This window comes from Pseudophryne corroboree, chromosome 1 (assembly GCF_028390025.1).
Source record: "Pseudophryne corroboree isolate aPseCor3 chromosome 1, aPseCor3.hap2, whole genome shotgun sequence".
Lineage (NCBI taxonomy): Eukaryota > Metazoa > Chordata > Amphibia > Anura > Myobatrachidae > Pseudophryne > Pseudophryne corroboree.
In genome coordinates this window covers 377,737,786-377,754,481 of record NC_086444.1, presented here as the reverse complement: position 1 = coordinate 377,754,481, position 16,696 = coordinate 377,737,786, and the positions used below count along the sequence as shown (strand labels likewise).

Here is a 16,696-nt window from a genome sequence, read left to right as displayed (position 1 = left end):
TGCTGCGGCAAGCAGCTCCCCTGTGGCGGAGACCGATCAGACCCCTCTGGAGCTCAGTGTCCAGTCAACGGGGTCAGTGGCTCAGACCCCGCAGGGCGAACACTGCGCCCCCCCCCCTTAGTCCCACGCTGCAGGCAGGCTGTTGCCAACAGCTTCCTGTAAAAAAACAAACTCTATTTAAAACTTTTCCAGGAAAGCTCAGGAGAGCTCCTCTAGCTGTGACCGGCTTCTCCGGGGCACATTTTCTAAACTGGGTCTGGTAGGGGCATAGAGGGAGGAGCCAGCCCACACTCTCAAACTCTTGAAGTGCCAATGGCTCCTGGTGGACCCATCTATACCCCATGGTACTAATGTGGACCCCAGCATCCTCTAGGACGTAAGAGAAAATGGATAAGACCGAAATCTGGACCTTCACAGATCCCAACCTCAGGCCCATATCCACACCTGCTTGCAGGAAGAGGAGAAAACGTCCAAGTTGAAACTCCACCGTAGGAAACTTCTTGGATTCACACCAAGAGACATATTTCTTCCAAATACGATGGTAATGTTTAGACATTACCCCCTTTCCTAGCCTGTATCAGGGTAGGAATGACCTTCTTTGGAATGCCCTTCCGAGCAAGTATCAGGCGCTCAACTTCCATGCCGTCAAACATAGCCGCGGTAAGTCTTGATAGGCGAACGGCCCCTGCTGCAGCAGGTCCTCCCGAAGAGGAAGAGGCATCTGCTCTTCCTGCAAGAGATTCAGAAGGTCTGCGTACCAAGCCCGCCTTGGCCAGTCTGGAGCAATGAGGATCGCTTGAACTCTTGTTCTCCTGACAAGCTTTAGAACTCTTGGAATGAGGGGAAGTGGTGGAAACACGTACACCGACTGGAACACCCACGGAGACACCAGGGTGTCCACTGCCACTGCTTGTGGGTCTCTCGACTTAGAACAATAGCGTTGAAGCTTTTTGTTGAGACGAGAGCCCATCATGTCTATTTGGGGTAACCCCCAAAGGCCTGTTATTTCCCTGAACACTGAGACCCCACTCCCCTGGATGGAGATAGTGTCTGCTGAGGAAGCCTGCTTCCCAGTTGTCCACTCCCGGAATGAAGATTGCTGAGAGCGCTAACGCGTGTCTTTCTGCCCAGAGAATGATTCTCGTCACCTCCGACATTGCAGCTCTGCTCTTCGTTCCGCCTTGTCGGTTTATGTAGGCTACTGTTGTTACATTGTCCGACTGCATTTAAATGGCCGATTTCTTAGAAGATGGGCCGTCTGAAGAAGACCGTTGTAGACGGCTTAGTTCCAGGATGTTGATGGGCAGGCTGGCTTCCAGACTTGACCACCTTCCTTGGAAAGTTACTCCTTGAGTGACTGCTCCCCAGCCCCGAAGGCTCGCATCCGTGGTTAGAAGGACCCATTCCTGAATCCCGAACCTGCGGCCCTCCAGAAGGTGAGGTAATTGTAGCCACCAGAGGAGCGAAATCCTGACCTTCGGCGACAAATGTATTCTCTGGTGCATGTGGAGATAAGATCCTGACCACTTGGCAGGAGATCCAGTTGGAAGGCCCGAGGATGGAACCTCCCATACTGGAGAGCCCCGTAAGAGGCCACTATCTTTCCCAACAGGCAAATGCATTGATGAACCGACACCGGGGCTGGCTTCAGGACATCCCAGACCATTGTTTGTATCACCAACGCCTTCTCCTGTGGAAGAAACACCCTCTGCACTTCTCTGTCTAGGATCATTCCCAGAAAGGACAACCTCTGGGTTGGTTCCAAATGTGACTTTGGAAGGTTCAGAATCCAACCGTGGATCTTGAGGAGGCGGGTTGAGAGAACAATGGACTGCAGCAGCTTCTCCTTGCACAATGCCTTTATCAGCAGATCGTCCAGATATGGAATGATGTTCACCCCTTGTTTGCGGAGGAGAACCATCATCTCTGCCAACACCTTGGTAAACACCCTCGGTGCTGTGGAGAGGCCGAATGGCTGGGCCTGGAAATGACAGTCCAGTAATGCGAAACGGAGATAAGCCTGATGCGGCAGTCAGATCAGAATGAGTAGGTACGCATCCTTGATATCCAGGGATACCATGAATATCCCCTCTTCCAGACCCGACATCACTGCCCTGAGAGACTCCATTTTGAACTTGAATGGACCTGACCGAACCATCCGGTTTCGGTACCACGAAAAGGTTTGAATAGTAACCTCTGGTTTGCGAATGAGGAGGAACTGGCACAATGACCTGTGCCTCCACCAACTTTTGGACAGCTTCTTGTAATCTTTTGGTAAGCCTGATTTGAAAAAATTATGAGGATGGAGACTTTGAAATTCCAGCCTATATCCCTGGGATACAATATCTATCACCCAGGGATCCAGGCCGGACGATACCCAGACGTGACTGAATTGTCTGAGTCTCGCTCCCACTGGCGCCACCTCCAGGCCATGTGGTCCACCGTCATGCGGAGGACTTTGGCGTACTTGAAGCAGGCTTTTGTTCCTGGGAACCTACAGCGGCAGGTTTCTTGGACTTAACTCGACCTCCCCTAAAGAAGGTATTGGACGGTCTGGCCTTTCTAGGCTTGTTAGGCCAAAAAGACTTCCCCAAAGAGAGCCTGACCTGTATAGGGTAGGGACTCCACACTCTTTCTGGATTCCTCGTCAGCCGACCACTGGCGCAGCCACAATCCCCGACGAGCTGAAACAGACATGGAAGAGATTCCCGCAGCCATGGAACCCAGGTCTTTCATGGATTCTACCATAAAACCTGCTAAATCGTGAATGTTGCGTATATATAATTCAACATCACCCTTATCCATCGTATCCAAATTCTCAAGTAAGGTAGCCGACCACTTTACATATGCCTTTGCAATCCATGCACTAGCAATAGTGGGACATAATATGGCCCCTGAAGCAGTGTACATTGATTTAAGTGTGTTATCAATTTTTCGATCAGCCGGCTCCTTTAAGGCGGTAGATCCTGGAACAGGTAAAACCACCTTCTTTGAGAGTCTGGACACAGATGCGTCAACAATCGGCGGGTTTTCCAATTTTTTCCTATCCTCCTCAGGGAAAGGAAATGCCACCTGTACCCGTTTAAGGATCTGGAATTTTTTCTCAGGGTTTTCCCATGATTTCTCAAATATTCAATTCCTTTGACACAGAAGGTTAGCGAGGCTTTTTTTATTTTCAGTGAAAAAAGCCTTCACAACCTGCTCAGGTGGTGTATCATTAATATGTAACACATCCCTGATAGCCTCTATCATCAATTGCACACCCTTTGCAAGAGATGCAGACCCCCGCAACACATCCCCATCACAGTCTGTGGTGTCAGAATCGGTATCCGTGTCATCCTGCGTGACATGCACAAGCGCACGTTTGTGGGGGTATATAGCAGAGCGTCCCGAGGTACCAGAATCGGGCCATACTGCCATAGAGCTCTGTAATACCTGGGTTGCAGATTCATTACTTGCAACCCTGTCAGAAATCTGAGAAATCCAAGATTTGATAGAGGAAAACCACTCAGGCTCCCTTGCTGGTATCTGTGCTAAACCAGTGCTATCCTAATTACATGGAATGGGATCATCCTGGGAGGACAATTCCTCTGCAGCATATGACACAGTGTCCCTGGACAAAGCTAAAGGAGACCACCAAACACTCCACACACACTGGGGACGGTAGACAGAGTTTCCCCCCTGAGAATGGCAAGAGAGACACAGAGATTGGAGCCAACCCACACACAGCGCTTTTTTTTTTACCAAAAGGAGAGCCCTTTTCAGCACTGTGAACCGAATAGGATACACAGTCGTATTGCAGCCCTCCCCCCTTCCACAACCCCCTGGTACCGTTGGCAGATAGCTGGAGTTGCTGTGGAGGGACCAGATTCTCCTTGTCAGCGCTGTGCAGGCAGGAAAATGGTGCTGAACGCTGCTAGGTTCGCTCTGAGAAGCTCCGCCCCAAAAAAATAAGAATTTACTTACCGATAATTCTATTTCTCGTAGTCCGTAGTGGATGCTGGGGACTCCGTAAGGACCATGGGGAATAGCGGCTCCGCAGGAGACTGGGCACATCTAAAGAAAGCTTTAGGACTATCTGGTGTGCACTGGCTCCTCCCCCTATGACCCTCCTCCAAGCCTCAGTTAGGATACTGTGCCCGGACGAGCGTACACAATAAGGAAGGATTTTGAATCCCGGGTAAGACTCATACCAGCCACACCAATCACACCGTACAACTTGTGATCTGAACCCAGTTAACAGCATGATAACAGAGGAGCCTCTAGAAAAGATGGCTCACTACAGCAATAACCCGATTTTTTTGGTAACAATAACTATGTACCAGTATTGCAGACAATCCGCACTTGGGATGGGCGCCCAGCATCCACTACGGACTACGAGAAATAGAATTATCGGTAAGTAAATTCTTATTTTCTCTAACGTCCTAAGTGGATGCTGGGGACTCCGTAAGGACCATGGGGATTATACCAAAGCTCCCAAACGGGCGGGAGAGTGCGGATGACTCTGCAGCACCAATTGAGAGAACTCCAGGTCCTCCTCAGCCAGGGTATCAATTTTGTAGAATTTAACAAACGTATTTGCTCCTGACCAAGTAGCTGCTCGGCAAAGTTGTAAAGCCGAGACCCCTCGGGCAGCCGCCCAAGATGAGCCCACCTTCCTTGTGGAGTGGGCATTTACAGATTTTTGGCTGTGGCAGGCCTGCCACAGAATGTGCAAGCTGAATTGTACTACAAATCCAACGAGCAATAGTCTGCTTAGAAGCAGGAGCACCCAGCTTGTTGGGTGCATACAGGATAAACAGCGAGTCAGATTTTCTGACTCCAGCCGTCCTGGAAACATATTTTCAGGGCCCTGACAACGTCTAGCAACTTGGAGTCCTCCAAGTCCCTAGTAGCCGCAGGCACCACAATAGGTTGGTTCAGGTGAAACGCTGAAACCACCTTAGGGAGAAACTGAGGACGAGTCCTCAATTCCGCCCTGTCCGAATGGAAAATCAGATAAGGGCTTTTACAGGATAAAGCCGCCAATTCTGACACGCGCCTGGCCCAGGCCAGGGCCAACAGCATGACCACTTTCCATGTGAGATATTTTAACTCCACAGATTTAAGTGGTTCAAACCAATGTGACTTTTGGAACCCAAAAAACTACATTGAGATCCCAAAGTGCCACTGGAGGCACAAAAGGAGGCTGTATATGCAGTACCCCTTTTACAAACGTCTGAACTTCAGGGACTGAAGCTAGTTCTTTTTGGAAGAAAATTGACAGGGCCGAAATTTGAACCTTAATGGACCCCAATTTCAGGCCCATAGACACTCCTGTTTGCAGGAAATGTAGGAATCGACCCAGTTGAATTTCCTCCGTCGGGCCTTACTGCCCTCGCACCACGCAACATATTTTCGCCAAATGCGGTGATAATGTTTTGCGGTTACATCCTTCCTGGCTTTGATCAGGATAGGGATGACTTCATCCGGAATGCCTTTTTTCCTTCAGGATCCGGCGTTCAACCGCCATGCCGTCAAACGCAGCCGCGGTAAGTCTTGGAACAGACAGGGTCCTTGTTGGAGCAGGACCCTTCTTAGAGGTAGAGGCCACGGATCCTCCGTGAGCATCTCTTGAAGTTCCGGTTACCAAGTCCTTCTTGGCCAATCCGGAGCCACGAATATAGTGCTTACTCCTCTCCATCTTATCAATCTCAGTACCTTGGGTATGAGAGGCAGAGGAGGGAACACATACACTGACTGGTACACCCACGGTGTTACCAGAGCATCTACAGCTATTGCCTGAGGGTCCCTTGACCTGGCGCAATACCTGTCGAGTTTTTCCCAACGGTTTATAATCATGTGGAAGACTTCTGGGTGAAGTCCCCACTCTCCCGGGTGGAGGTCGTGCTGAGGAAGTCTGCTTCCCAGTTGTCCACTCCCGGAATGAATACTGCTGACAGTGCTATCACATGATTTTCCGCCCAGCGAAGAATCCTTGCAGCTTCTGCCATTGCCCTCCTGCTTCTTGTGCCACCCTGTCTGTTTACGTGGGTGACTGCCGTGATGTTGTCCGACTGGATCAACACCGGCTGACCTTGAAGCAGAGGTCTTGCTAAGCTTAGAGCATTGTAAATGGCCCTTAGCTTCAGGATATTTATGTGAAGTGATGTCTCCAGGCTTGACCATAAGCCCTGGATATTCCTTCCCTGTGTGACTGCTCCCCAGCCTCGCAGGCTGGCATCCGTGGTCACCAGGACCCAGTCCTGAATGCCGAATCTGCGGCCCTCTAGAAGATGAGCACTCTGCAACCACCACAGGAGGGACACCCTTGTCCTTGGTGACAGGGTTATCCGCTGATGCATCTGAAGATGCGACCCGGACCATTTGTCCAGCAGGTCCCACTGGAAAGTTCTTGCGTGGAATCTGCCGAATGGGATTGCTTCGTAGGAAGCCACCATTTTACCCAGAACCCTTGTGCATTGATGCACTGAGACTTGGCTCGGTTTTAGGAGGTTCCTGACTAGCTCGGATAACTCCCTGTCTTTCCCCTCCGGGAGAAACACCTTTTTCTGGACTGTGTCCAGGATCATCCCTAGGAACAGAAGACAAGTCGTCGGAACCAGCTGCGATTTTGGAATATTGAGAATCCAATCGTGCTGCCGCAACACTACCTGAGATAGTGCTACACCGACCTCCAACTGTTCCCTGGATCTTACCCTTATCAGGGAATCGTCCAAGTAAGGGATAACTAAAATTCCCTTCCTTCGAAGGAATATCATCATTTCGGCCATTACCTTGGTAAAGACCCGGGGTGCCGTGGACCATCCATACGGCAGCGTCTGAACTGATAGTGACAGTTCTGTACCATAAACCTGAGGTACCCTTGGTGAGAAGGGTAAATTTTGACATGAAGGTAAGCATCCTTGATGTCCCGAGACATCATGTAGTCCCCTTCTTCCAGGTTCGCAATCACTGCTCTGAGTGACTCAATCTTGAATTTGAACCTCTGTATGTAAGTGTTCCAAGATTTTAGATTTAGAATCGGTCTCACCGAGCCGTCCGGCTTCGGTACCACAACAGTGTGGAATAATACCCCGTTCCCTGTTGCAGGAGGGGTACCTTGATTATCACCTGCTGGGAATACAGCTTGTGAATGGCTTCCAAAACTGTCTCCCTGTCAGAAGGAGACATCGGTAAAGCCGACTTTAGGAAAACGGCGAGGGGGAGACGTCTCGAATTCTAATTTGTACCCCTGAGATATCACCTGAAGGATCCAGGGGTCTACTTGCGAGTGAGCCCACTGCGCGCTGAAATTCATTGAGACGGGCCCCCCACCGTGCCTGATTCTGCTTGTAAAGCCCCAGCGTCATACTGAGGGCTTGGCAGAGGCGGGAGAGGGTTTCTGTTCCTGGGAACTGGCTGATTTCTGCAGCCTTTTTCCTCTCCCTCTGTCACGGGGCAGAAATGAGGAACATTTTGCCCGCTTGTCCACGAAAAGACTGCGCCTGATAATACGGCGTCTTCTCATGTTGAGAGGCGACCTGGGGTACAAACGTGGATTTCCCAGCTGTTGCCGTGGCCACCAGGTCTGAAAGACCGACCCCAAATAACTCCTCCCCTTATTAAGGCAATACTTCCAAATGCCGTTTGGAATACGCATCACCTGACCACTGACGTGTCCATAACCCTCTACTGGTAGAAATGGACAACGCACTTAGACTTGATGCCAGTCGGCAAATATTCCGCTGTGCATCACGCATATATAGAAATGCATCTTTTAAATGCTCTATAGGCAAAAATATACTGTCCCTTCTAGGGTATCAATATTTTCAGTCAGGGAATCCGACCACGCCAACCCAGCACTGCACATCCAGGCTGAGGCGATTGCTGGTCGCAGTATAACACCAGTATGTGTGTAAATACATTTTAGGATACCCTCCTGCTTTCTATCAGCAGGATCCTTAAGGGCGGCCATCTCAGGAGAGGGTAGAGCCCTTACAAGCGTGTGAGCGCTTTATCCACCCTAGGGGGTGTTTCCCAACGCACCCTAACCTCTGGCGGGAAAGGATATAATGCCAATAACATTTTAGAAATTATCAGTTGTTATCGGGGGAAAACCACGCATCATCACACACCTCATTTAATTTCTCAGTTTCAGGAAAACTACAGGTAGTTTTTCCTCACCGAACATAATACCCCTTTTTGGTGGTACTCGTATTATCAGAAATGTGTAAAACATTTTTCATTGCCTCAATCATGTAACGTGTGGCCCTACTGGAAGTCACATTTGTCTCTTCACCGTCGACACTGGAGTCAGTATCCGTGTCGGCGTCTATATCTGCCATCTGAGGTAACGGGCGCTTTAGAGCCCCCGACGGCCTATGAGACGTCTGGACAGGCACAAGCTGAGTAGCCGGCTGTCTCATGTCAACCACTGTCTTTTATACAGAGCTGACACTGTCACGTAATTCCTTCCAACAGTTCATCCACTCAGGTGTCGACCCCCTAGGGGGTGACATCACTATTACAGGCAATCTGCTCCATCTCCACATCATTTTTCTCCTCATACATGTCGACACAAACGTACCGACATACAGCACACACACAGGGAATGCTCTGATAGAGGACAGGACTCCACTAGCCCTTTGGGGAGACAGAGGGAGAGTTTGCCAGCACACACCAAAGCGCTATATATATACACAGGGATAACCTTATATAAGTGTTTTTCCCCTTATAGCTGCTGTATTGTTAATACTGCGCCTAATTAGTGCCCCCCTCTCTTTTTTAACCCTTTCTGTAGTGTAGTGACTGCAGGGGAGAGCCAGGGGAGCTTCCCTCCAACTGAGCTGTGAGGGAAAATGGCGCCAGTGTGCTGAGGAGATAGGCGCCGCCCCTTTTTCGCGGACTTTTCTCCTGCTTTTTTATGGATTCTGGCAGGGGTTAAAATTCATCCATATAGCCCTGGGGGCTATATGTGATGTATTTTCGCCAGCCAAGGTGTTTTTATTGCTGCTCAGGGCGCCCCCCCCTAGCGCCCTGCACCCTCAGTGACCGAAGTGTGAAGTGTGCTGAGGAGCAATGGCGCACAGCTGCAGTGCTGTGCGCTACCTTGGTGAAGACAGGATGTCTTCTGCCGCCGATTTTCCGGACCTCTTCTGTCTTCTGGCTCTGTAAGGGGGCCGGCGGCGCGGCTCTGGGACCCATCCATGGCTGGGCCTGTGATCGTCCCTCTGGAGCTAATGTCCAGTAGCCTAAGAAGCCCAATCCACTCTGCACGCAGGTGAGTTCGCTTCTTCTCCCCTTAGTCCCTCGATGCAGTGAGCCTGTTGCCAGCAGGTCTCACTGAAAATAAAAAACCTAAACTAAAACTTTCACTAAGAAGCTCAGGAGAGCCCCTAGTGTGCACCCTTCTCGTTCGGGCACAGAGATCTAACTGAGGCTTGGAGGAGGGTCATAGGGGGAGGAGCCAGTGCACACCAGATAGTCCTAAAGCTTTCTTTAGATGTGCCCAGTCTCCTGCGGAGCCGCTATTCCCCATGGTCCTTACGGAGTCCCCAGCATCCACTTAGGACGTTAGAGAAATGGTGCTGTCTTCCCGCTCTTCATCAGATTTTACTGGCCTGAGGATTTAGTGCTGGCTGAGATCCGGGGACCCCGACAGGCTTCTGGACCAGTGTAGGGTGTCACGCTGGCTCAGGGCACCCCTCATAGAACCGCACCATGTACCGCCGAGACATCCCCGAAGCGCAGTTAATACTGCACTCCTACCCTGCTGGAGCTCCCCTAGCTGTGACCAGCTCCCCCAGGCACATTTTCTAAACTGAGTCTGGTAGGAGGGGCATAGAGGGAGGAGCCAGCCCACACTTTCAAAACTCTTAAAAGTGCCAATGGCTCCTGGTGGACCCTGCTATACCCCATGGTACTAATGTGGACCCCAGCATCCTCTAGGACATAAGAGAAAGCCAGAAATCTGAAGTTTCTGGAAACATTTCCCTAGAATCCTCTCTGTGGAAGAGACTATAGCTAGGTACACACAAACAATATTGGCACAATTTGACATACTGGAGCGACAAATCATGCATATTGTTTAGTGTGTATGCACAATTGCACGCTCCCGTGGGTCGCATGCAATTTTTGGGGGGTTGGCCATGCTGCACGGCCAACCAGAACATACAGTACTGTGTGTGACCCCAACCAGTTTAATGAAGGACAGGACGAGAGATCATTTTGTTGTTCATTAAATCGCTCGGTGTGTAATGATAGTCTTCGAAGGCCCAAGACAAAGGTAATTCGTCCCGACCATCTGCAAGATTGTTGGTCATTTTGATGGGTACCCGGCCTTAGACCAACCTTTGTACCTTTTTGTGGCATCACGAAGGGGCTTGCCAAATACCTGGGATAATTCACTGAGAGAACGGGTGGCATAAATCCCAGTGCCTGCATCCACGGTGAGGCTGCACAAAGGATTGAGCCCAGAATAGCCCTAGCAGCTCAGTGGTAAACCCTGCAGTGTGTGTGTTATAGATTATCACAATAACAAAATCCATCCACGGCAGATCAGACTACTCAGCAACTACATTTCACACAAGTGTAAAACATCACATATGAAGCCCCGCCAGACCTAGAATTACTACTTTATCAGTAATGGAAATAAGGGATAATGAAATGTACACACAATAAGAAATGATTAAAGGTACAAAAATCCCAGCAATCAGACTCCCTACCCAATCCCACTATTACTAAGAGTACTTCCCTACAACTGGGGCCACAGAAGTGATCAGGAATCTCTGGCAGCATCTGTGAAAACTAAATGTCATCTTTGTGGCTGAATTCAGAGAAGAATTACCAAACCGCTTGGCAATGTACCTCTCCCCAAGGACCAGAATTACAGCAGTCAGTTTCCTGTAGGCTGAAGCTGGCTCCACACCAACCACATCTCCAGCACCCCAGACAGAGCCCAGTTGACAAACAGTCATTAAAGACTAAGGGGTCTATTTACTTGGATGGAGATAAAGTACCAACCAATCAGCTCCTAACAACCATGGCACAGACTGGGTTTGAAAAATGCCAGGAGCTGACTGGCTGGCACTATCTCTATCCAAGGCTTAGTAAATAGACACCAGAGTCAACTTCAGTAACCACTAAAATACAAATTACCAAACATAGGTGACATTATGCACTCTCCTTATCGCAATGGTGGGGAGGTATAGTTCTTCAACCACAGCTTTGGCTGTGTGACTGCCCTTAAATTCTAACAGTGCTTACAGTCTACAATTGTCATTCTATAAGCACTTAATGATTATAATGAATTGTGCAGAATATTACTGTGGTAGTATATTTGTTATAACATTTACCTTTTCTGATCTGACTGTACAAGCATAAAACATACAGGTACAGCTACAGTATATGCACTCCCTGCCATATAAGCTATTAACCTATCCCAAGCCTCAGTGCAGTCAGTGGTCATTACCATGGGGATTGCATGAGAATAGTAGGTTGTAGTACTGCATTATTCCTTAGTGCAGTGGTTCCCAAACTTATTGAATCACAGTACCCCTAGGTTAAAAGTTTCTTTATGAGAAATTAAGGAGGGGGGGGAATGAAGTAAATGATGTCTGTATGTCATCCTTAGGTTGTGTGCAGAGAGACAGGATTCACTTCTGTTTGTCCACATATTCTATGATAGGCAGACACAAGCACTGGTTTTGCATGTTACATTGACCATAAATAATTGATTTGATCCTGGCCCACCATCCAGGATGCCTCAGCACAGTTTGGGCACCACTGCCTTAGTGTAATATCACAGAATACGCACAGCTGTGCTGCACTTTGGGGACTATGGAATCTATTTACTAAGCCTTGGATGGAGATAAAGTTGCTGGAGATAAAGTACCAGCCAATCGGCTCCTAACTGCCATTTTTCAAACGCAGCCTGTGGCATAGCAGTTAGAAGCCAATTGGCTGGTACTTTATCTCCAGCAACTTTATCCCCAGGCTTAGTAAATAGACTCCATAGTATATTGGGTTTCAATTGGCTTTAGATAGAGCACAACTGGAAGGCCACCCTGAACCTCAAATTTCACATCCGCCAGTGCTGGAGAGAGTGGGTGTCAAAGGTGGGTCGCAGTTCATTCTATAGGGTGATTGTTATTAGAAGCTACCTTTTTAGAGCAGTTTCAAGCTGGCATTACTGTATAACATTTGCTGAGAGACTATTTGGCATAAACAAGGAAGGCAAATTTATTTTCCGGTTTAGGGTTCATTCATTATTTTGCTATAAAACTGCTAAAATGTTTGAGGCTCATTGTTAATAGAACATAATAATTAGATAAGGTGCAGTAACAATGGTGTGCATATCTATAATGCGTTATTTTGCAGTACATACCAGGAGGGAAAAAGTAGATTTAAATCTTTAAAAACACGTTATGGCATAATTTATATTTGCACCTATCTTCCTTATATAGCATTTAAAGTATACTGAACAAATTAAAAAGAGTAATTAAAAGAGTGTATTACTATTTGTATGCGTGTCTATACTCTTTGTACCTTTCCATGCACTTTGCACTAGTGGGATTCTGTTCAATGTAATTTGTGCACTGTATTATAAAACGGTTTATGCATTTCTCTATACAGGATGACATGCACAGAGTCATTGACCAGCAATTGATGGACAAACACCAGAAGGAATGGAGCCAATCTGCATATTCCTTCTCCACTGGCCACCCAATCAAACATTGTGGCAAAGTTACCACTCTGAATCGCACAGAGCGGCCAGGAGAAGAACCCATTGCGTCAGAAGGGAGACGCCTTTTTTCATTTCTGAAGAAAACAAAGTGTTAGTATTAATTGCTCAAACTTCTCAAAGGGCAAAGCTGCTTTATGAATCATGGGAAACATTAGCAGAAAGGGGAAATGCATTCCGATGGCTATTAGAAAACGGAGCGTGACAACGCTAATGATACAGTAAGCCATCTTTGGGTGAGCAGATCCTCATTAAGACTATTCTTACAGCCAGAGATAAGAGGAGATCTGACCTGTTCGTAACTAGAAAGTATCCGGTTTAGCACACATGCTAAACAACTTAAGCTACTTGTATTTATTTTGATTCAATTCAGATTTTATATTGTGGAAACATAACACTTTGTTACGTGGATTTTATCCACCTTGCACTTTTTAGCGCCATCTGTTTCTATCCACTCCATAGCTTCCTTGATAATTAAATCTAGCAGGTATTACCAATGTACACAGGGCCAGAGCTGCGCTTATTACAAGGAATAGACTTCCCTACCTCTGGTCTTCCAGACAGAGCACAGCACAGAGGAATGGTTTCCCCCGTCCCTTACAGCTCAAACACTGAGAAATGTGCTTTGTACATAGGAGAAGCAGAATTTTTATATTACATACATTTTTGTTTTATAATATAAACAGATATAAAGAGAATGTCATATTTTAGTACAAAATTATGCTCTTTTTATTGTAAACTCTGAAATAAAATATTTCTATGATTTTCCACATTCCTTGTGCCTACCTTTGTTGAACAGACGTTATCTTCTATGCCCATCTTCATACTACCGCCAGTAATCTAGTCATTTCTATAGACATTGAGACACTTACTTTTTTTGTTTTTTAATTCAGGACCCATAGTTCACATTTTTATTAGTTTGTTCCTATTTATGAACAAGATGGTACAAAAATTTGGCAGATTTTTTTTTTTTAACCCATAATATTGTTTTTTTTTTTTTTTGTCTTCAGAAATTCACATAATGGTTCTTAGATAGTAACAAATGACTGCTAACAGTTCAGGATCCATTCAGCCTTCCATTAAAAACAAAATGATTTTTTTGGTCGTATGTCCTGCAATGGTCAATGTAATAGATGGCGGTATTCTTTAGCATGACTTTAAATATTGACAAAACAAAAAAGGAAAACAGCAGGGAAGCAAATTAACAGCAAGGCCTAGTGAATCTTACCCTAACTGGCAGGACTGAACCAGGCGCAAACAGAGGTTAAGATGCCAACTGTCCTAAATTTAAAAAAAAATATTTGATCAGTTCATATTCACGTATCACGACAGATTGGCGATCGGAAGGCTAAAGCCAAAGCAATAGGAGGGGGGAGGCGAGGCTGGTTAACACAATATACAGTATGTACAGACTCTTGTTAATCAGTCCAAGGGGTAGGCACTGCAATTGTCCTTTCCTAGCAGACGCTCCAGAAGAGCAGGGGTGACAATGGGATGACAAGGATCCACAACACCTTGTTGGCACAGCAATAAAAAGGTGCCAGCGCCTCTCAATAGAAAACCTTGAGAAATTTCTTAAATTAACAGCACAAAACTGAGAAAATGCCCCAACCCCTGAAAGCTGGGCACTGCCCGTGGCACAGTTACTCTTTGTCCCAGGAACGAATGTTCAGATTAAGAGCAGCCTCTCTGTGCGGTGTCTGCACTTAGCAGCATCTCTTCTTCCTTTTACTGTTTTTGTTTAATTTCACCACGTCGTTCTGTTGCTGCTGTTGCTGCTTTGCCAAGTTTTCTTTCTTTGCTCGTAGGACTAGCTCGGTAATGCAATTAAACATCTACAAAATGAAAGAAAAAAAGTATTGTAAGAAAGTCAATAACTGAAAAACGATAAAAATGCAAATATTTTTACCATGTACAAATTACTTTCAGGCTAAGGGGGTTATTTAGAGATGGACGCAGTGTCCACTGCATCTACTCACATGGTGGGGGCTGCACAGAAAAGGGCAAGGCCGCCATGTGTGTGGCATCGCCCCGCAATGCGTTCACAATTTGAGGTTGACCTCTGCCTGCGCAGAGCGGCTGCATGTGACGTCAAGCAGCCACCCACTAAACGCAGCAGCGACGCCACTCCTCTGACGGCCATCAATATCAATCACCTTGCGGCCGCATCCTTCCAGGAAGCAACCGCATTGTGAAGGGTCATGCTTGTGCTCTGTGGCTGGTGTACAGATCCTCTGGATGCAGCCAATGCATACTAACACGAAGCTGCGCACTTAAGACAGGGCGTCCCGGGGGTATATTAGATTGTGCGTACCTCCCAACAGGACCCATTCCAGGAGGGACAAAATGTTCTTTACCTGGACTTTCCTCTTAATATATGATTGGCGTGACCTGTGTTGAACTTTTTAATTGATAGATATTTCAACAGGTGTGATTGCAATCATAAATTAAGAAGGAAGTCCAGGTAGAGAACATTTTGTCCCTCCTGGAATGGGTCATGTTGGGAGGTATGGATTGTGTATAATAAATTTAAAACAATGGTATATATTAGATTTAAATTAAGTTTAATAATGCCAAAGGGTATGCGGTTAAAATACCGCCCGTTGGGATCCCGGCTGTCTCAATAGCGATGCCGGGCCCCTGACAGGGGTACTATACCGCCACCGGAATACCGGCGAAGTAAGTGATTCCCCCTCTGTGGGTGCCCACGACACCCATAGAGGGAGAACAGAACCTGTGGCGCACCACCGATCCCGCAAGGGGCTTAGTTGCGCTCGCCTCCCTGCCGGCATTCAGGCGCATGGGATGCCGGTATAATGACATTTGGCATTCCGTGCGCCGGCATCCCATACCGATCCCTGCCAAAGAACTGTTTATAGCGCCACCCAATTGAGAGACAACTATTCTGTAACGTATTCTTGTAGTGGAACACAGACAACTTAACCTTAAAATACACACAGAAAACTAAAATCTATTATTTATCTTGTCACATGCAATAGCAGCAGCTTCTGTACTACTTACACGCTTGGACAGGACTCAGGAGGACTCTCCCTGTGTGTCTCTCTGTAGACCCGAATGCTCTCATTAGATAACAGGGTACAAAGGACCCAGATACCCAGGTGGGGAGGGGGAGGAGAAGCTAGGATCCCTGGGTCACTTGCAGCTCCCACCCATCCCCTCCTAGATCTCCTCTGGTCAGTAAACTCCGTTGGTAGCTCATGAAACCCGATACTCCTGTGTCTCTGCCTGCACTGCACACTGTCCTGCTCACATTCTGGCTGCCTAGTTCTGCTGCTGCGCAAGAGAGAGAGTTAGTGATGTCAATGTGCTCCGGCCAGGGGGCACCCTGGCAGAGGGGGGCCCAGGATATAGTATCCCCTGTGCCCCTACCTTAATCTGGCTATGGTAGCTTGTATGTAACCTGTAAGACTAGCAATGATAAAGAAAGCCACTATATTTTGGATCAGGGTTTCTCATTAATAGGGGTATATTTACTAGAGTGTAGGTTTATAGAAGTGGAGATTTTGCCCATATCAGGTTCTAGCTATTATTTTCTAGAAGGTGTTGATAAATTTTTAGTAACATACATATATAGAATTTCACAGTAGATAAGAACCACTGGGACCATCTACTCTGCCCCTTTAACAAAAGTAGAATCTGATTGGTTGCTATGGGCAACATCTCCACTGGCACTAGGGGGTAAATATACCCCCTAGTGCCAGTTTCTCCCAGGATAAAAACAATTCCTAAACTACTCCCCCTTACAAGACGTTCCGTGCAGATTACAATGAAGTCACAAATCTCTATTAACGTATCTTGAAAATTAGATTTTTGTATTTTTTTAGCTACATTATACAGAAAATTGGATTTTAATTACCTACGAGAAAAGGAGTTACCGGTAGGTAATTAAAATCCTATTTTCTCTTACGTCCTAGAGGATACTGGGTCCCAATTTAGTACCATGGGTATGTA

General features: G+C 47.1%; 2 protein-coding genes across 3 annotated transcripts in view; one reads left to right on the top strand and one right to left on the bottom strand.

Annotated features, from left to right (window-relative positions):
• The window catches only part of BICDL1 (BICD family like cargo adaptor 1), a 157,273-nt gene extending 143,777 nt beyond the window's left edge, over positions 1-13,496 (top strand). Inside the window, exon 11 of one of the 2 annotated variants that reach the window (XR_010170472.1) lies at positions 12,616-12,703. Coding sequence is in view for 1 of the 2 variants with exons in the window: in XM_063913144.1 (XP_063769214.1) it covers positions 12,616-12,822 (207 nt within the window). In the remaining variant the exon portion in view is untranslated. Of the gene's footprint in view, positions 1-12,615 lie in introns of both variants that reach the window. The other variant, XM_063913144.1, reaches the window with a different exon arrangement.
• RAB35 (RAB35, member RAS oncogene family) overlaps positions 13,430-16,696 on the bottom strand; it is a 79,859-nt gene continuing 76,592 nt past the window's right edge. The window contains exon 6 of the mRNA XM_063913145.1: positions 13,430-14,559. Within this exon, the coding sequence (XP_063769215.1) occupies positions 14,431-14,559 (129 nt within the window). The 3' untranslated portion in view covers positions 13,430-14,430. The remainder of the gene's footprint in view (positions 14,560-16,696) is intronic.